Source organism: Delphinapterus leucas, chromosome 6 (assembly GCF_059928025.1).
Source record: "Delphinapterus leucas isolate spDelLeu-1000000601 "Yukka" chromosome 6, BTC_Dleu_Yukka2, whole genome shotgun sequence".
Lineage (NCBI taxonomy): Eukaryota > Metazoa > Chordata > Mammalia > Artiodactyla > Monodontidae > Delphinapterus > Delphinapterus leucas.
In genome coordinates, this window is record NC_143134.1 from 123,183,614 (window position 1) to 123,204,752 (window position 21,139).

The following is a 21,139-nucleotide window of genomic DNA, read 5'->3' on the forward strand; positions in this document are numbered from 1 at the left end:
AGCAGTGCGCACTCCTGTCTGAGTCTTTCCTGGCCGATGCGCGTGGGCTGGGGACCCGGGCGGCTCAGGTGGTGACACCAGGGATGGGAAAGGTGGTGCCTCCTCCAGACCCAGCCCTGAGCCCAGCGGGGACCCCAGGGGGATGCCTCGTCTGTGTCAGGCGGTATTGGACACAATTTCCCTTTACTATTCATCCCACCTCTGTCGTCGTAGTGCTGCGGAAACCCTGTTTGCTGGTGGGACAGCTCACCCTGAAAATCATACATTTTCATTTAAATTTCTTGAAAAAGAAATGTCTTGGCACCTCCTGCCCTCCCTGGAGGTGGGGGTGTGTCAGAGCTCCAGGGTGGGCGGGGGCCTCAGGCTGCTCTGTGGGTGGGCGGATCCACAGGGACCAGCATCAAAGAGCAAGACCACCCCCCTCCCCCCCAATTAGAGCTCAGGGTCACCCCCTGACAGGAGCTGAGGCAGGGCTGACCCCCGCCCCTGCCAAGAGAGAAATGGGGGCAACAACATTCAGGCATTTCAGCTTCCTAAGGCCCTGCATGGTGCTGACGTGGCTGCACAGCCACGGAACCCCCAGTCCCTACACCAGTTCAGTGGCAAAGCTGAACCGGGCCCCTGGCCATTCGGCTCCACGCTCCAGCTCTAACCTGACACCGAACCCCTCCAATGGGAAAGCTCCCAGGTCTGGCTCCACAGACGAAAAGGATGGACAGGACGGCAGGGCAGGGCCTGGCCACAGGGTGGTGACAAGGCTGTGAGCTCTTTTCTGTGACTGCCGAGGGCAGCGGTCATTCCGGCTGTGCGCTAGTCAAGAGCACAGGCTGCAGGCCAGCCTGACGACGCCCTGCTGTCACCTCTCTGCCTCTGTTCCCTACCTGTAGAGAGTACGGAAGGAGCGACCCCAGGGAGGCGTGGGTGAGGATGGAAGGAGAAGACAGCTCTCCTGCACCCAGAGCAGGGTCCACGCGCAGGAAGTGCTCAGCGACCACCGGGTGCCAGCGTGGCTCCCCCGCCACCCCAGTCCTGCCACCTGACCTTCCCCACCATCGCCACCACCCGCCAGGGCCTCAGTCTCCTCGGACGTCAGGGCCAGCCTGAGATGGTGTGACAGCCCCCCGGTGGGTTCTTCCTGACACTAACATAGTCAATTGAAAGCGAGCAAAGCCAACTGTGGTAGAGTTTAATAGAAAGCTTCTCCAAAACACCGTGGCGGCTGGACTTCCAATGTGGACAAGATGGTGTGAGCCCATCTCCCCCTGCTCCTCCCTGCTAAGCACAATTATACAGCCTGGAAATTACACAAGCGACAGCAAAAGCAGAAATCTGAAAAGTGGCAAAAGGAAGGCCAACTGGTTTGGGGCCCTGGGGTTGGGGGAGGGCACAGCGCAAGGTGTCACGTCCCCCCGACTCAAGCAAATAAGGTGACCCGGCCTGGTGTTTCCTGACCCAGCCAGGAAGGCAGCCAAGGTGGGACATTCCCCGCCTGGATCAAACAGGAGTCCCTCTGACGACACCAGGCGAGCCCAGCACCTGCGGCAAGGGAGCCCAACCGAGGCCCCTCCAGCAATAATCAGCCATGGGTTGCACTCCCTTTCCCACAGGAGAGCAGGCCTGAGATGATCCTCCCCACTGGGAAATGCTGGCGGCCAGGCCTGAAGAAACCCTCCTCCCTTCAGGCAGCACGAGCAGGGACAGTGGGGGCCCAGGTAGCACCAGACACCCCTGTGTGTGGGTCAAAATGACACCACAAAGGCTTTGGACATTAAACTGGAACCACAGTCCACAAGAATAGGCCAGGATAGTAGGAGGGAGACTGCTTACTATGACTAAAAAAAAACAACGTCAAGTAACACCCAGGGTCTCCTATCATAACAGGTACAATGTCAAGGATACAATCAAAAATCACCTGTCATACCAAACACCAGGAAAATCACAACCTGGGTGAGAAAAGACGATACAATGACACCAAAAGCAAGACGAATCAGTTGTCGAAATTATCTGGTAGGGATTTTAAAGCAGCCTTTGTAAACATGCTTCAACAAGTGATTCCGAACACACTTGAAACAAGTGAAAACATAGAAAATCTCACCAAAAACTGAAACCTACCATTAAAGAAATTAAAAGTTTAATTTCTGGATGGGCTCGGTAGTGGAGTGGAGACCACCAATTCAAAACCATAGGCAGGTTGAGAGTGAAAGGATGCAAAAAGATGTATCATGCTAACATTAATGAAAAGAAGGCAGGAGTGGCTATTTTAATTACCAATAAAGCATAGTTCCGAGCAAAGAAAATTACTACAAAGAGAGACATTACAGGGGATGAGGAGGACAGAAAAATTATTTGGAGAAACAGTGGCCCCAAATTCTCAAAAATTAGGTGAAAACTATAAATACACAGATTAAAGAAGCTCAACTAATATCAACCATAAAAAGCAGGAAGAAAACTACTCCAGGGCACAGAAAACAAATTAATTAAAACCAGTAACAGAAAAAAAAATTTTGTGTAAAAAGGAACAAAGATGGTAGCACTTTAAAGAATGATTTTTGCTGGCAATGTTCGTTGTATATACTTCATTAGGTTAAAGAAAGTCCCTTCTGTTTCTATTTAGATAAAAGGTTTTGTTTTGGCTTGGTTTTAACCAGGAATTGCTGTTAAACTCTAACCAACGTGTTTTCTGCATTGAGGTGACCAAATAGTTTTTCTTTAACCGATTGAGGTTGTAAATTGCATCAGTATGTTTTATAATGTCAGATGACCCTTACATTGCAGGGGAAAAAACAATTAGTCACGATGGATTGTTATCCAGCACTGGATTTGATTTTCTTCCTATGTTCCGGGGTACATTTTCCACTTATGTTATAGGTTAAGCTTTCTTGTCCTCTCCTGTCTTTTTTTTTTTTTTTAAACACCAACTGGTCAAACTCATATGAGATGTATTTATCTCCCAAATGATAAAGCTCAGGTCAAACATATTAGAAATAATGCCATACGGATGTCAATTTAAAGTAGTGCTATGTTCTTTAGTACTAGCCTTTGGTTTTTTCCACAGAAGGGATTGGCTCAGCAGCTATTAAACTAAAGGTATTCCCACTGCTATAAAAATGCTCCATAATTATTAAAATAATTATAATTTTAATAACTGTGTTAATTTTAAACAATTTTGCTCTGGTAAATGGCTTAGAAAATAGTTGTTTTCCAGAATTTAACACACTGTTCAGCCAGACATCACACAAGGCTTTCTGTGATGTGGGGGGTAAATGCTGGTCACGCAAAGCTGATTCACAACCACATTCCTTGCTCTGTGGCACCAATGTTCTCCTCAGGCCTGTCTTCTGAGCTGCGTGTTACCCTTTGCTGAATTTTCCAAGGAGAAGGAGGAGAATCTGGTATAAGAAACGTGTGCTTCCCCAAAGAGACACTGAATAGACCTTTCATCGGGACTGTCCCACCTGAAATACCCTTCCTGCTGTTGGCCACCGCTGAGTCATAATCCCGAGGGGAAGTGTCTCTAGGGATAGGGGCAAAGACCCCGCAAGGGAGACTGAGAGGTTTTGGCCTTGGGTTCACCTCTGTTTCCAGTTGCGGTAGAAAGTCAGAGAGACTTCCTGAAAGAGTATTTTGCAATCTTTAACAATCTTTGCTATTAGTGTGACCAAACCAAACTCAGGTCCGAGTGTCCACGTGCAGTAAATCCTATCTCCTGACACTGGTGCGTGATGAAGGGAGGGGTGGTGTTTATTGCAGGCGCCAAGCAAGGAGTCCAGGTAGCCAGTGCTTAAAAGGCCAGAGCTCCCCGAAGTCTTTCAGGGAAAGATTTTTAAAGACAGGGTGAGGGAGGGGGGCTGTGGGGTGTGTGATCGGCTGGTGGACATTCTTCTGATTGGTTGGTGGTGAGGTCATCAGGAGTCAACAACATCAACCTTCTGGTTCCAGCTGGTCTGGGGTCTGTGTGCTTTGGGGCAGTGTAGAGTTAACTTCTTCCACCTGGTGGAGGTTTCAGTACCTGCAAAACAGCTCAAAGGACGTGGCTCAGAATATTATCTACAGCCCTTGAGGAGGAACTAAAGGTCCTTGGCTTTGTTTAATGGCTAAACTATTATAATTTTGACTTGTTTGACTGTTTTCTTTTCTTTCTGTAGTTTCTCACTTCTCTGATTAAATGTACTCTTTGGAACTCTGGGAAGGCCTAGGAGGCTAAAGTTTTTCTACAAACAAGAGGCAAGTGGAGGACATGGGGGACGTGGGGGGAGTCTGTTCCGGGAAGGCCCCATAGGGTCCTGCTTGGTTACATTAGGACATTGGGGGTTTTTGACCCTTCCCCACAGGACATTGTTGATAGTACTTTTCCTGTTGCTATTTGAACTACAGTCCTGTAAACAAACCTTCGTCAAAACTCCATCGTGCTTCCTCTTTATTCACTCACTCACGTGCCTATTCATTCCACAACACGGACCCTGCTGGGAGACACATGAGCTCACGACTCTGACCTAGATCAACTCTATCTCATCCCCCTCTTTTTGTTATTTCTCTCAGCAGCCCCTCCACGCTTTTAAGAAGTTAGGAGATTAAGAGAACTGATGACTCTCTAAGTCTCTCAATCTGGTCCCAACTTGTTAGATCCAACCACAAACTGTATGCAGCTAGCCACTTAAGTTTTGGTGAGCTTCAAGAGGCCATTCTAAGAATTAGCACGGTCGCCCAGGAAAGTCGGGTTTTTTTTTGTTTTCTTTTATGCTTCCACTAAGCGAGCCTCAGAACAGAGTCATCTATAAGTACTCGGGTTTTGCAGCCAGGGTACCACACCTGTCTCATCTGTGCCCTCTTAGCCATTTCTTCTGCCACACTCAAGGCCAGGCTCTCACCTGTCCCTTAGATGCTCAGACTTTAACATGCACAGAACCACCTGGGGACCTGTCATGAATAAAGATCTTGAGCCCCACCACTTATGAACTGAATCTCAGTCTCAGGGGTGGGCCCGGTAATGGCTTGTTAGCTCCAAAGTATCCTCATGCACACTAGTGCTTGAAACAGACCCAGAGAGACAACAGCAGTGACCTCTTAATTCCCGATTGTGTTTTTAGTATTTCATCTAGTGTGTCTTAAATACCTTTACTAAAATAATCTTCTCAAACATCTTCAATGGCTCCTAATTGTCTAGTAAAATGTTTATATGACTTTTCGGGATTTCCAAAAATGTAAACCTAGCTAAAATTTTAAGTTATTCACTCCTAATCTACACAAAACTTATACAGGATAATTTCATATTTCTTTTTTTTTTTTTTTTTTTTTTTTTTGCGGTACACGGGCCTCTCACCGCTGTGGCCTCTCCCGTTGCGGAGCACAGGCTCCGGACGCGCAGGCTCAGCGGCCATGGCTCACGGGCCCAGCCGCTCCGCGGCATGTGGGATCTTCCTGGACTGGGGCACAAACCCGTGTCCCCTGCATCGGCAGGCAGACTCCCGACCACTGCGCCACCAGGGAAGCCCAATTTCATGTTTCTTAAATATTGATTATATTTTTCCATCTCTAGCTTTGCTCATTTTGTTCCCTCTTGTTAAATTCTTATCAGTCCTTCAAGTCTGTCTCAAATTTCCCTCTTCCTTAAGAGGAGTGTACTGCCTATGTTTTCTTCTAGGAGTTTTAGTTTCAGGTTTTACATTTAAGTTTTTAATCCATTTTGAGTTTATTTTTGTACACAGTGTTACAAAGTGGTCCAGTTTGTTTCTTTTGCATGTAGTGGTCCAGTTTTTCTAACACAATTTATTGAAGAGGCTGTCTTTTCCCCATTATATATTCTTGCCTCTTTTGTTGTAGATTAATTGACCATATTAGTTGGGTTTATTTCTGGGATCTCTGTTCTGTTCCATTTACCCCTGTGTCTGTTTTTGTGCAAGTACCATACTGTTTTGATGACCATAGCTTTGTACTATAGTCTGAAGTCATAGAGCATGATACCTCCAGTTCTGTTCTTCTTTCTCAAGATTGTGTTTGGCTGTTTGGGTCTTTTGTGTCTCCATACAATTGTTAGAATTATTTGTTCTAGTTCTGTGAAAAATGCCATTAGTATTTTGATAGGGATTGCATTAAATCTGTAACTTGCCTTGGGTTGTATGGTCTTTTTAACAATATTAATTCTTCCAATCCATGAGCATGGTATATCTTTCTCTCTGTGTCATCTTCAATTTCTTTCATCAGTGTCTTAGAGTTTTCTGAGTACACGTCTTTTACCTCCTTGGTTAGATTTATTCCTAGGCATTTTATTCTTTCTGATGCAATTGTAAATGGGATTGTTTCTGTAATTCCTCTTTCTGATAGTTCATTGTTAGTGTATAGAAAAGCAACAGATTTCTGTGTATTAATTTTGTATCCTGCCACTTTACTGAATTCATTTATTAGCTTTTTGGTGTCATCCTAAGGATTTTCTCTATATAGTATCATGTCAACTGCAAACAGTGACAGTTTTACTTCTTCCTTTCCAATTCGGATTTCTTTTATTTCTTTTTCTCATCTGAGGGCTGTGGCTAGGACTCCCAGTACTATGTTGAATAAAAGTGGTGACAGTGGACATCCTTGTCTTGTTTCTGATCTTAGAGGAAATGCTTTCAGCTTTTCCACATTGAGAATGATGTTGGCTGTGGGCTCGTCCTATGTGGCCTTTATTATGTTGAGGTTTGTTCCCTCTATACACACTTTGTTGAGAGTTTTTAGCATAAAAGTATGTTGAGTTTTGTTGAAAGCTTTTTCTGCATCTATTGAGATGATCATATGGTTTTTATTCTTCAGTTTGTTAATGTGGTATATCACATTGATTGATTTGCAGATATATTTGCATCCCTGGGATAAATCCCACTTGATCATGGTGTATGGTCTTTTTAATGTACTGTTGAATTCACCTTGCTAATATTTTGTTGAGGATTTTTACGTCTACGTCCATCAGTGATATTAACCTATAATTTTCTTTTTTTGTAGTGTTTTTGCCTGGTTTTGATATCAGGGTGATGCTGGCCTCATGGAATGAGTTCAGAAGTGTTTGCTCCTCTTCAATTTTTTGGAATAGTTTGAGAGGGATAGGTGTTAACTCTTTAAATGTTTGGTAGAATTCACCTGTGAAGCCATCTGGTCCTGGACTTCTGTTTGTGGGAGTTTTTTAAATTACTGATTTAATTTCATTACTGGTAATTGGTCTGTTCCTATTTTCTATTTCTTCCTGGTTCAGTCTTGGGAGACTGTACATTTCAAGGAATTTGTCCATTTCTTGTAGGCTGTCCATTTTATTGGACATGCGTGGGGGGCACCTGGTGCCGGCCACCACGGTCGTGAGCAGCGAAACTCAGACTGGCTTTCCGGTGCTGAGGTTGAGGCCCCGAGCAGCATGGCATCCTCAGCTGTGTGAAGGCCCACTGACCCTGCCCGGCCCCACGATTTCATTCTGAGAGAAGTGATTTCCTGCTTCTGCAGTTACAGGCCCGACTTCCTGACATGGTTCTAAAGAGCAAGGGGTTTTGGTGGGAGGGGGAGCGACTGAGAGCTGGTGGGGGCCCAGGTCTCCTCCCAGGTCCCACTTTCTGGGGCAACACGTGACCTGGGGGAAGCTGAGCCCTTAGATCTCAGTCTCCCTCCCACAATGGACAATGCCAACTGCCCGAGGCCAGTGGGTGTTTTTTTTTCCTTTTCTCTCTCTCTCTCTCTCTTTTTTTTTTTTCCAATTTTATTTTTTGGATGGTATTCTATGGAAACTGAAGGTTCCTGGAAGTTATGAATAGTTGTGCCCTGAAGGGCATGCTTTGTGGTCTCGGTTCACAGGAACACGTGAGAACCTGCAGCACGGATGCCCCGCGGCTGGTGGGATCCCGATTTCCCAAGTTCACCGAGAAACACGGTGCTTGTTTCTCTCTGGCTGACCTCCCTCTGCCCTGCGTGACCCAGTTCTGAGAGCGGAGCTGTGTTGAAGGGGATGGCCTCTCGCATCTGACCCCTGGGCCCAAGCCGCCCGTGCTGATGTCCTAGGGGGCCACCCACTGAGCGGGGGGCTTCTAACTAACTACAGAAGTGTACCCTGTCCTGTCTGAGGCCAGAAGTCCAAAGTTCGGGCGTCAGAGGGCCGAGGTCCCTCCAGAGACTCCCAGGAAGGATCCTTCCCCGCTTCTCCAGCTGCTGGTGTTGCCTCAGTCCTTGGAGCCTGGTCTTGTAGAAGCCGCGCTCCAATCTCTGCCTCCATGTTCACATGCCTTCTCCCTGTGTCCCCTCCGTGTCCTAGTTTTCTCTTACAAGGACACCAGACAGTAGATCAGCCCCCCTTCCAGCACGCCTCATCTGAACTACTTACACCTCTAAAGACCCTGTTTCCAAATAAGGTCCCATCCTGAGGTTCTGGGTGAACATGTGTTCTGGGGCGACAGAATTCAACTCCATAACTGCCTGTGGCTCGTCGTAACAAAGGACACTGGGGACCGTGAGCTTGGAGGATTGTCGCAAGAATTAAAGGAGATAAAATAGATCAGGGCGAGGACTGGGGCTGCCCGAGCTTCCTCCTTCTTTCACAGCCCCCACCCTGGGAAAGGGGAGTCTGGGGGCAGCCTGGGGTCCTGCAGTCTCTCCAGTGCACGGGCTCTTTCCTGGTACAGTAACCAATGGTCTCTACAGGAAAGAAACCAGAGGCCAGATAGCAAACCAGAGCTAATCTAGGAGACCCCTTAGCCTCCCAAGATGCTGACAATGACAGTGGCCACCTGGAAAGACCCTACACGTCAGGGTGGGGGGTGGCACAGGGGCCGACCCTCCAAGTCTCCCACCATCGGGAGATATCCCCACCTTGCCTCTTTCCCCCACCCCAAAGTTCACGCCCCCGCCACCCCGAGATGAGCAGGTTAATCACTTGGAATGTCAATTGATGGCCTTTGCAGCCCCCCTGGCACAGGACACAGGGCCTGCACAGCCCCCGGGGGTGTTGTTGTCAAGGTGGACTCAGCGAGACAGATACTCCTGTGTCCTGCTCGATTCCCCTCCAGACTTAGGTACATGCCCAGCGCCAGGGCCCCATGCCTCCCAAGGTGTTGAAGGCGGCTTGCTTCAGCCTTGAGTGGTATGGAGGGAAGTGCCCTAGGAGATTTAAAATGTAAGATTCGGTAGATTGAAGATTCAGATACTGTGGACCTTTCTATCACACTTACAGACATGGAGCACGCGGTGTTGCTCTGCTGGACCCCCAAAGGTCAGGTCACCTTCCTGGCTGGGTGGCTCTGGGGGTTATGATGACTGTTGCTGTCAGCATTGTTGTCTTTATTGCTACCCTAACTGGGCAGCAGACACTTGCAGAGCTCTCACTACAGACCAGGCCCATCCTTGGAGCTCCACCTGAGCCCCACGTCACCCTCACCCCAGCCTGCAGGAGGTGGGGTGACCGCAGAGAACCCTTCGCCCAAGGCCACGTCCGTGGGGTTTGGAGGAGCCGATGCCCGAGACAGGAGAGTATACCAGAAGCAGGAGGAACCCAGCGGGACCATAGCCTTTCGGGAGGCCTTGCTCAGCAGGACCGGGTGGGAGGCCCTGGGAGCTAGTGGAACCCCCAGGAAGGGCAGCCCACAAGAGAGGGGTGACGGGTGCGGGTGACGTGACCCCCTTGTTCGGGGCAGACAGCCACCCCCTGGCTCACGTCCCTGGGTCCTTCCTGGCGTGGGGCTCTCTGGACCCCGGCCGACCCACGGGCCCGCCCTCCAGGATACAGCTGTCCTCAGTGTTGGCTCTGACCTGTCCTTGTCCAAGAGCCCGACCCAGGAAGTGTTCCTGACGCTGGCGGCCAGCCTGGACTCGCACTCCGGACACTTCCTCTCTGGGGCCAAGCAGGAGCCGTCCAGTCCCGGGGACGCAGGGGACCTTCCTGCTTGGCCTCGGAGGGAAGAAGGCCTCCTATTGTCCCAGCTGAGGAAGCCACCCGAGGGCCTGAGGGTGAGTCACAGGGGATTCGGGGAACTGCATGGCGGGGAGCCCAGCACAGGCTGGCCGGCTGGCCCTCCTCCTATATAAGACCCCGAGCCCAGTGCCTCGGCCTTCCTCTCCCTCCAGAGCCCAGAAGTGCCACCAAGGCTGCAGCCATGATGTGCCTTCTGCTTGCCCTGGGCCTGGCCCTCACGTGTGGCACCCAGGCTGTCAACGTCATCCGGACTATGGAGGACCTGGACATCCAAAGGGTTCGAGGGGGGCTGGGTGGGTGGTGAGCTGCAGGGCGGGCAGGGGTCTCAGAGGCCAAGGGGAGACAGAGGAGGCTGTGATGTCTGGGGTGTGCATTACCCTGCTAGGGCCGCCCTAACAAATACCCCCGACAGGGCCGCTTAAACAACATGGTTATCGTCTCACATCCTGGAGGCTGGAAGTCTGAGATCAAGGTGTCGGCAGGGCTGGTTTCTCCTGAGGCTGCTCTCCTGGGCGTGTAGACGGCTGTCTTCTCCCTGTGTCTTTACCTGGTCATCCCTGTGTCCAATTTCCTCTCCTTATGAGGTCATCAGTCACACTGGATCAGGGCCCACCCTAATGACCTCATCTTACCTTTGTCATCTCTTTAAAGACCCTGTCTCCAAAGAGTTATGTTCTGAGGCTCTGGGGGTTAAAGGGACACAGTTAAGCCCCTAATAGGGTCTCTCTGCCCCCCAACCTTTCCCCACCTCCAGCCACGTCTCCCCAAGATCCAAACATTCCCACTTGTGTGATGGGCTCCTCTGGGTCCTTCTTGGGGCTCAGAGTGAGTTAGGGAGAACATTCCTCAGGGTGCCGAGGAGGGGGTGTCTCAGGGCTGCCTCAGGTCGGGGTGGGACAGAGAGCCCACCGTGGGGACGGGGTCCCCTTCCCGCCCCCGGAGTGCCGATCAAGCCCGCTCCCCAGGTGGCAGGGACGTGGCACTCCGTGGCCATGGCGGCCAGTGACATCTCCTTGCTGGACACCAAGAGCGCCCCCCTGAGAGTGAACGTGGAGGAGCTGAGGCCCACGCCCCAGGGCGACCTGGAGATCTTCCTGCAGAAAAGGTGCGCGTGGTCCCCACACCCCGCCGGGGCTGCAGGCCAGCAGGGTGCGGGCGGCGGTCAGGGCTCCTGGTGGGACTCGGCTGCACTCTGGGCGGGACCAGGGCCCCAGGGACGGGCAATGGGGCCCTCGGAGCCCCACCCAGGGTTCCCCACCCAGGGCTTTTTTTTTTTTTTAAAAACTTTTATTAATTTGATGCTTCGGAACATAATAAAATAAATGAACATAAAACATCATTTTAGTTAACTTGGAAAGAGAGATAAAATCCACTGAAGTGGAAACGCATAGGAAAGATATGTGCATTCAGGCAGTTACTTTAATTCTGTGTTAGGTTAAGGATTACGAATGTACTTGAGCAACGGGGAGACGTTTTGCATCTTTTCTAGTCTGAACACTTCGATATCTCAGATGAACAGGATGTCACAGAGACAAAGCAGAGTGGGGAGAGCCCCATCTGCCCTCGGAGTGGGGGTGGGGTGCAGAGATGGGGACCCGAACCCCAGGATTGTCTGCAGGTGCAGGTCATTGCCCCGGACCGCGGGGCCTGGCCGCTCCCGGCCCTTTTTTCCCTCAATCCGTCTGACATCTTGTGGCCTGTCCAACCTGGTCACCTGTGGCCCTAGAGGTTACTGTGAGCACAGCCAAGGCCTGGGTGACCAGCTGGGCTCCAATGCCCCCCGCCGGCTCGGGCCCCTCCTGGGGCCAGCTTCCACCCTGGCCCACAGTTTGGCCTGATCAACTGTGCATGGTCTGTGCACGTGGCTCAGGAAACGCCTGCCTTTCAGGGAGAAGGATGGGTGTGTTAAGGAGAAAATCATCGCAGAAAAAACTGAGATCCCTGCTGTGTTCAAGCTCAACTGTAAGTGCCGGGTCTGTGGTAGGAGCCCCACCACCCTGGGGGGTTCTGGGCAGGTGCAGGGGGCTGGCACCGGGCCCGAGGATGCTAAGGGGCTGGGGGTGACAAGTGACACTGTTATTACACCAGCTTCACTGCCCTCCCTGCCGCTTGCCCGGTGCTGTGGGGCCAGTGGCCGCGGGCAGGTCCCTGCTAGGCTGGCCTCACTCCCCAAGGTGACTCTCCAAGCTCTCTCTGCCGGGCAGGAGCTCGGGCCCCTCAGGCTGAGCTCAGGAAGCATCTGTGCCCGTCCAGGTGGAGCTGAGAGCCACTGTCAGCGGTCAGGGTGCCCCACGGCCCCCAGCCCACCACATGGGTTCCTCCATCTCCACGAGACGAGTTCCTTCCCTCATCCACTGGTTCACTCATTCCTCACTAAATCCAAGACGAGAAAGCGCCATGGGGGGCAGGGGGGCTTCCACCAGGGCCACTCCCGCTGGGCAGCCTGGGCCACCTTGGGACTCACTCACTCTTGTCTGTGCCAGACAAGAACTGACCACTGCCAGGTCGCCTGCCCCAGGGGCTCCAGAGCCACCTGCCTGCACTGGGTCAGGATGCTGGCATTGCCCCTGAAGCTGCCTGACCCTGCGGTGCAGCCACTGCCGCCCGCTGGCCTCTGTCAGGGCAACCCTCACTCCTGCCGCCCCAGTTCCCACGGCTCAGGGCTGCCCCGCGATGTAACCATTCTTGGGACGTTCCCTTCCTCCCTCGCTCGGCGGTGCCCAGTCTCACCTGAGGTCGGCGTGACAACCCCATTTCTTTCTTTCATTTTTTTTTTTTTTACATCTTTATTGGAGTATAATTGCTTTACAATGGTGTGTTAGTTTCTGCTTTATAACAAAGTGAATCAGTTATACATATACATATATCCCCATATCTCTTCCCTCTTGCGTCTTCCTCTCTCCCACCCTCCCTATCCCACCCCTCTAGGTGGTCACAAAGCACCGAGCTGATCTCCCTATGCTATGCGGCTGATTCCCACTAGCTATCTACCTTACATTTGGTAGTGTATATACATCCATGCCTCTCTCTCGCTTTGTCACAGCTCACCCTTCCCCTTCCCCATATCCTCAAGCCCGTTCTCTAGTAGGTCTGTGTCTTTATTCCTGTCTTACCCCTAGGTTCTTCATGACATTTTTTTTTCTTAAATTCCATATGTATGTGTTAGCATACGGTATTTGTCTTTTTCTTTCTGACTTACTTCACTCTGTATGACAGACTCTAGGTCCATCCACCTCACTACAAATAGCTCAGTTTCGTTTCTTTTTATGGCTGAGTAATAGTCCATTGTATATATGTGCCATTTCTTGACCACTCTGGGTCCCGGGGGGCATCTTGGATTGAGCGGTGCGTGTTCCTGGGTCCAGGGGGTGGTGGAATGTCTCTGGCGCATCCGTAGTTGATGTGCCTGGGGACGGCTTTGGGGACGGCTTTGGGGAAGGGGCTGTAGCATGTTGGAGTGCAGTCCTTGCCAGGTGGTGACCAGAGGAGCTGGCCGCTGGAACTTACTTCTGCCCTGTCTTGGTCTCCCTTCCAGCCCTGAATGAGAATAAGATCTTCGTGTTGGACTCCGACTACACAAACTACCTGCTCTTCTGCATGGAAAACACGGCCGACCCTGAGCACAGCCTGACCTGCCAGTGCCTGGGTACGCGCCCAAGCCCTGCTTCCCAGGGAGACCCGCGGTGTGGTCCTCACTGCGGAGAGCGCGTGGGAACGGGGGAGCCTGACACCTGAGGAAGAGGAGGAGGAGTGAGGGGTCATTGGGAGAGGGTCGCATCCTGTGGCCTGGTCTCCTGTGGGTGGCTGGGGACGAGGGACAGACCGCGGGCTGAGGGGCAGGCGGACTGCAAGCGCTGTGACTGGTGTGGCCATCCCGATGGAGCCGGCGGGTCACTATGAATCCAACAGCCTTTGTTACCCGGGAGTTTCAATTACTTCACCAAATAAGAATTCAGTTACAGAGACATCTTTCAACTATAATGTCCTGAAAACAAATGTCAGGTGGCATCTTTATTGTCACAGAAGATGTGCCACTGTGTGTCCCCAGGGAAGTGGCCGTGGGCACCAGGCAGTGCAGGCTCCTGGTCATAAGTCAGCCAGCCCCGGGGTGGGGCGGGGAGGGCAGGAGGAGACCCAGACGCCCAGAGGGGGGTGCCGTGCAGACCCCCACTGCAGTGCACCAGGAGGACGGTGAGGGGAATGGGCCGAGCAGGGAGGGCAGGGGCCCCGAAGGGTGGGGGCGCTGAGTCCTGCAGACCACCCTGGGGGGGGTGGGGCAGGGCCCTCGGCGGCCCCGAGCTCTGGGGGGGGGGGGGGCGGAGGTGCCCCCAGGGACTGACCCCTCCCCCACAGCCAGGACCCTGCCAGTGGACAACGGGGTCATGGAGAAATTCGACAGAGCCATCAAGCCCCTGCCCATGCACATCCGGCTCTCCTTCAGCCCGACCCAGCTGGAAGGTGAGCGCCCAGGCCCTGCCCCGGCTCCCTGGGCAGAAAGCCACCAACCCCGGGGATGACTTCCTCCCGTGGTGAGCCCCATTCTCCCCAGGGCTCCTGGGAGGAAGGGGGTGGAAGTGCAGCGCCCCGAGGTGGGCCCATCCCTCCCCACCCCCTGCCAGGCCCCTCTGTCCCTGGGGCACCCAGTCCCGTCCTGACCCTCCCACACGGCTCTCCCTCCCCCACAGAGCAGTGCCGTGTCTAGGTGAGCTCCTGCCGGCACCCTGGAGGTAACGTAACCCCCCTGCCCCACATCCTGTGCACGTGCAAAGGGTGGGGGGTCTTGGTGGAGCCCGGGCTCCCCCATCAGGCCCTGGGGTCCCCCTGCGGGAATGGCTGGAAGCTGGGGTCTCTCCTGGCAACTGCAGAGCCGCTGGCCGCGTGCCCACTCTCGAGGGGTGGCCTTTGGGGAGGTCGTTTCCTGTGTCCTGGCCTCACTCGCATGCTGACCTCCCCCTGCTGCCTCTGGGCAGGGCCGAGGGCCAAGGTGGAGGCCCCGGAAGCGGGCACCGGTGACAGACACTCCACCTGAGGGGAGAGGCGGGGGTCCCTCTCCCGAGGAGGAGCCGTCCTGCACCCCCAGGCCCAGCCCGGGGAGGGGGCGCTGGCGAGGGTCCAGCAGGTTCCCCAGGAATCACAGGAGAGCCCCGTGTCCATTTCAGGGCCTGGGAGCCTTGGCCCCTCTGGGGACAGAAGATGTCACCCCCGCCTCCCCCACCAGCAGGGTCAGGAGGCACCAGGACCAAGGTCACCCCTCTTGGGACCCAGACCCCTCCGGGCCCCGCCTGGGGTCTCCTGCTCGGGGGCGCTCCTCCTTCAGCAATAAAGGCATGAAGCAGTGCGCACTCCTGTCTGAGTCTTTCCTGGCCGATGCGCGTGGGCTGGGGACCCGGGCGGCTCAGGGGGTGACACAGGGCTGGGATCTAAGGTGTCTGCATCACAAGCCTCATGATACCTGGGGGCCTGCACATGTCATCACGACTCCTTTAAACTTCTGGAAACTAGGTAGGGACGCAGCAGAGGCACCTGCCAGTTAGCTTTGCGTCTTCAGCCAACACCCAAACTCCACAAAGGACAGGAAACGGAAACTTGCTGTCCCTTAGTCTAATAAACATTGATATAAAAACTTAATTTAGTTGCCTGCAGATCAAATTCTGCCCTCTTTTACAAATGCAGCCCCATGACCCTCATGACCAGCTTTCAGGAACATAAAGGTAATTGCTACTAGTAAGACTATTGATATCAAAGTTCATATGCCAAAAATGCATTGATCTTTTCTGTGCTAAAATGCAATAGAGAGGTTTCCCCTGGATAGAGGAGCTGGACAAAAGAGGTCACCCTTGGAGGACACTTGTTCTGCAACCACTTTTGAGCATCACAAATGGAAAGGGGGTATATAGCGAGAGAAACGGGGATTTTTAGATCATAAGAACAGTTTACGTATAACATAATATACACACATATTGCTATATGTATAGTTACATATAATAACAATTTATGTATAATACTAAAGTTTTGAAAATATAGGTAAAGTGGATACATTTCTAGAAAACTATTAAATACCAATATTGGCTAAAAAAGAAAACTTTGAAAGAACAATAACTCTAGAGAATGAAGAACGGTTCCAGTGCCAGATCTTCTCAGTCTATGGATGAGAACCAGCAAACCCCCGCCAGATGGATCCTGGCTCATACCGTCTGTTCCAGGGCACAGAGAGATGGGGAGTCTGGACTGTCCTCTAACAAAGCTGGATGGAATGATGCAGGAGACAAAAAAGAGCAGAGCCATCACTTTTTGGAATAAAGATACAAATAAAGAATCCAACAATGTATTCAGTACCTAGTGATTTAAGGCAGAAAATCATGTTTCCACATTAGACAATATATAATAAATTTGTTAACAGATTAAGAGAGGAACACCCATATAAGCACCATTAATTGATTTTAAAATAAATATTTTAGGGCTTCCCTGGTGGCGCAGTGGTTGGGAGTCCACCTGCCGGTGCGGGGGGCGCGGGTTCGTGCCCCGGTCCGGGAGGATCCCACGTGCCTCGGGGCGGCTGGGCCCCGTGGGCCGTGGCCGCTGGGTCTGCGCGTCCGGAGCCTGTGCTCCGCGGCGGGAGGGGCCACAGCGGTGGGGGGCTCGCGTACCGCAAAAAATAAATAAATAAATAAATAAATATTTTAGGGCTTCCCTGGTGGCGCAGTGGTTGAGAGTCCGCCTGCCGATGCAGGGGACGCGGGTTCGTGCCCCGGTCCGGGAAGATCCCACGTGCCGCGGGGTGGCTTACATTTCGCCTTGATACTCTCTAATATTCACCTGAATTTGTAAGTTTTTAGTTTTGATAAAGTCCGTTTTACCTATTTTTGTTGTTGCTGCTATGTTTTTGGTTTACCAGGTTGAAAAAGTTCCCTTCCATCCCTAGTTTGTTGAATGTTTATATTATGAAGGGACGGTAGATTTCGTCAAGCAAATTTTCTGCATATATTGAAATGATCATGTGGTTTTAATTTTTATTCTATTAATATGGTGTATTACAATGATTGATTTTTCTGTGTTGAATCAACCTTGCATCCCTGGAAGAAATCCCACTAGTTTGTGGTGTATAATCCTTTTAGTGTGCTACTAGATTTGGTTTTCTAGTATTTTGTTGAAACTTTTTGCCTCTATGTCATATAAGATATTGGTCTGTAGTTTTCCTGTGATGGCTTTGTCAGGTTTTGGCGTCAGGGTGATGCTGGTCTCCTAGGATGAATCCTCTTCTAATTTTTGGAATAGCTTGTGAAGGATTCGTATTAATTCTTCTTTAGACATTTGGTAGAATTTGCCAATGAAGTCTTCTGGTCCTGGGCTTTTCTTCATGGAAAATGTTTTATTATTAATTCAATCTCTTTACATGTTAGACACCTATTCAAATTTTTCCTTTCTTCTTGAGTCTTTCTAGGAATCTCTAAGGGTTTATATCTTTCAAAGAATTTCTCCATTTCATCTAGGTTATCTAATTAGTTAGCATATAATTGCTCATATAATCATAATTATTTCTGAAGGTTGTTGGTAATGTCCCCTCTTTCACTCCTGACATTAGTAATTTGAGTCTTCTCTCTTTTTATTTGGTTATTCTAGTTAGAGGTTTGTCAATTTCTTTACTATTTTCAAAGAACCAATTTTGGTTTCATTGATTTTTCTCTTATTCCGCTCTTTATTTCATTTATCTACTCTTTCATTTTTATCATTTTTTCTTCTGCTTGCTGTAATTTAATTTGTTCTTCATTTTCTTTTTCCTTAATGTGTAAAGTTAGGTTATGAAATTTTGAGATCTTTCTTATTTCTTAATGTAGGCACTTACAGCTATAAATTTTGCTATAAGCACTGCTATCACTGCATCACATAAGTTCTGGTATATTGTGTTTTTATTGTCAATAATCTCAAGGTATTTTACAATTTGCCTTTGTTGTTTCTTCTTTGGCCCACTGACTATTTGGGAGTGTGTTGTTTCATGTCCACATATCTGTGGATTTCCCAAACTTCTTTTTGTTATTTATTTCTAATTTTATTCCATGTTGGTCAGAGAACAACTTTACATGATTCAAATCCTTTTGAATCTATTGAGACTTATTTTACCATGGTCTTTAAGATGGTCGTTCCTGGAGAATGTTCCATGTGCACTTGAGAAGAACAAATATCCTTCTGCTGTTGGGAGGAATGTTCTACAGATGTCTCTTGTAGGGTCTTTTTTTTTTTTTTTTTTTTGCGGTACGCGGGCCTCTCACAGTTGTGGCATCTCCCGCTGCGGAGCACAGGCTCCGGACGCGCAGGCTCAGCGGCCATGGCTCGCGGGCCCAGCCGCTCCACGGCACGTGGGATCTTCCCGGACCGGGGCACGAACCCGCGTCCCCTGCATCGGCAGGCGGACTCTCAACCACTGCGCCACCAGGGAAGCCCTACAGATGTCTCTTAGGTCTAGTTTGCAGTGTTCTTCAAGCCTTCCATTTACTTGTTGATTTTCTGTCTAGTTTCTCTGTCCATTATTGAAAGTTAGGTATTGTGGTCTCCAACTGTTGTTGTTGAATTGTCAGTTTTTCCCTTCAATTCTGTAAGTTTTTAGGACTCTGTTGTTACATGCATGTATGTTATTGTTATTTCTTCTTAATGGATTGAACTCTTTTATCATTAAAAATGTCCTATTTTGTCCATAGTAAGATTTTTATCTTTGTCTATTTCGTTTGATATTAGTGTAGCCCCTCTAGCTCTCTTTTGGTTACTGTTCCCATGGTATACTTTTTCAATCCTTTTAGTTCAGCCTAAACTAGGTCTGTGCGTGGTCTTGAATCTAAATCGTCTTTTGTAGACAGCATATGGTTGGATCACGGTTTTTTAATCCATTCTCACAGTCTCTGCCCTTTTTAAAACATTTTATTTTATATTGGAGTATAGTTGATTTACAGTGTTGTGCTAGTTTCAGTGTACAGCAAAGTGATTCAGTTGTACATATATGTGTATCCGCTCTTTTTCAGACGCTTTTCCCATATAGGTTATTACGGAGTACTGAGTAGAGCTCCCCGTGCTACAGCAGGTCCTTGTTGATCATCTATTTTACACACAGTAGTGTGTATATGTTGACTTTATTCTGTTAAATGTCTGTCATGCAAAGAGGTGGAGTAGAGTAGGTCTGGGCTGTAACAGTCTCTGCCTTTTAACTGGAGTGTTTAATCCATCCACAAAGTGTAATAGCGCAGTGGCCATTTTGCTGTTTGTTTCCTATATGTCTTATATCCTTTTTGTTCCTCTGGTCTTCTATCAATGCCTTCTGTTATGTGAAATAGATACTTTCTACACTACCATTTTAATGCACTCCTTTCTTCTTTCACTATATAGTTTATTTTCTTAGTAGTTGGCTTGGGGATTACAATTAGCACCTTAACTTGTAACAATCTAGATCAACTAATACCAACTTAATTTCTATGGCCTACAAAAACTTTGCTCCTGTATAGCCCCATGTCGTCTCCTGTCCTTTGTGCTGTTATTGTAATTCTAATTACATGTTTATACATTTTGTGGCCATTGACACAGATTCATAATTATTGCCTTATTAGCTATCTTGTAAATCAGACAGGTGAAAAAGAAAATTACAAAAATGCATTTGTCTTTTATATTTACCTAATTGTCTTATATATTTACTGGTTGTCTGTATTTCGTTATGTGGACTCAAGTTATTGTCTAGTTTCCCATTTTTTCAGCCTGAAAATTTTCCTTCAGTATTTCTTGTACAGCAATTCTGCAAGTGATACATCTTCTCAGTTTTTATTTTCCTGGGAATGTTTGAATTCCTCCTCCTCTTCCTCATCCTTCTTCTACTTCTTCTCCCCCCTTTTTTTAAAAAAAATATTTATTTATTTATTTATTTATTTATTGGCTGCGTTGGGTCTTCGTTGCTGCTCGTGGGCTTTCTCTAGTTGCAGCGAGCGGGGGCTACTCTTTGTTGTGGTACGTGAGCTTCTCATTGCAGTGACTTCTGTTGTTGTGGAGCACGGGCTCTAGGCGCGTGGGCTTCAGTAGTTGTGGCATGCAGGCTCAGTAGTTGTGGCATGTGGGCTCTAGAGCACAGGCTCAGTAGTTGTGGCGCACGGGCTTAGTTGCTCCATGGCATGTGGGATCTTCCCAGACCAGAGCTCGAACCCGTGTCCCCTGCATTGGCAGATGGATTCTTAACCACCACCCCCTTTTTTTTTTGTGGTACGCAGGCCTCTCACTGTTGTGGCCTCTCCCATTGCGGAGCACAGGCTCCGGACGCGCAGGCTCGGCGGCCATGGCTCACGCACCCAGCCACTCTGCGGCATGTGGGATCTTCCTGGACCGGGGCACGAACCCGCGTCCCCTGCCTCGGCAGGCGGACTTTCAACCACTGCGCACCAGGGAAGCCCAACCACCCCCCTTTTTATGAAGGATATTTTTTCTGATATAGAATTCTTAGTTGACAGGGTTTTTTTTCTTCCAGCGTTTAAAATATTTTGTCCCACTGCTTTCTAGCCTTCATGGTGTCTGATTAAAAATCATTGGTTAATCTTATTGAATCCCTTCTCTTTTGTTACTTTCAAGATCCTTTCTTTGCTTTTGGTTTTCGACACTTTGATTATGATGTATCTAGTGGTGGATCTCTTTTAGTTTATCCCACTGGAATTTGTTGAGCTCCTTGGATTACTGATTCTTTCTTCAGCCTGCTCAAATCTACCGTTGATCTCCTCTAGCAAATTTTTTATTTCAGATGTTTCACTTTTTAACTCCAGAATTTCTATTTGGTTCTTTTTTTTATAATTCCTTCATCTTTATTGATATTGTCTTTGGTAAGACGTTGTCCTCATACTTTGGTTTCCTTTAGTTCTTTGTTATTTAAAATAGCTGATTTAGGGCTTCCCTGGTGGCGCAGTGGTTGAGAGTCCGCCTGCCGATGCAGGGGACGCGGGTTCGTGCCCCGGTCCGGGAAGATCCCACATGCCGTGGAGTGGCTGGGCCCGTGAGCCATGGCCGCTGAGCCTGCGCGTCCGGAGCCTGTGCTCCGCAACGCGAGAGGCCACAACAGTGAGAGGCCTGCGTACCACAAAAAATAAATAAATAAATAAAATAGCTGATTTAAACTTTAGTAAGTCCAACACCTGGGCTTCTTCAGGCATAGTTTCTATTAATTTCTTTTTTTCTTCTGTGCAGGCCCTACTGTCTTGTTTCTTTGCA

The 21,139-nt window shown here is 49.5% G+C and overlaps 1 protein-coding gene across 1 annotated transcript; it reads left to right on the top strand.

The window, feature by feature from the left end:
• The first annotated feature begins 10,097 nt into the window (after positions 1-10,097).
• Positions 10,098-15,247, top strand: LOC111177065 (beta-lactoglobulin-1/B). Its single transcript, XM_089912593.1, is given in 7 exon segments — positions 10,098-10,193; positions 10,882-11,030; positions 11,805-11,878; positions 13,452-13,562; positions 14,270-14,374; positions 15,059-15,132; positions 15,134-15,247. Coding segments are annotated over 7 exon segments (723 nt in total).
• The last annotated feature ends 5,892 nt before the right edge of the window (positions 15,248-21,139 follow it).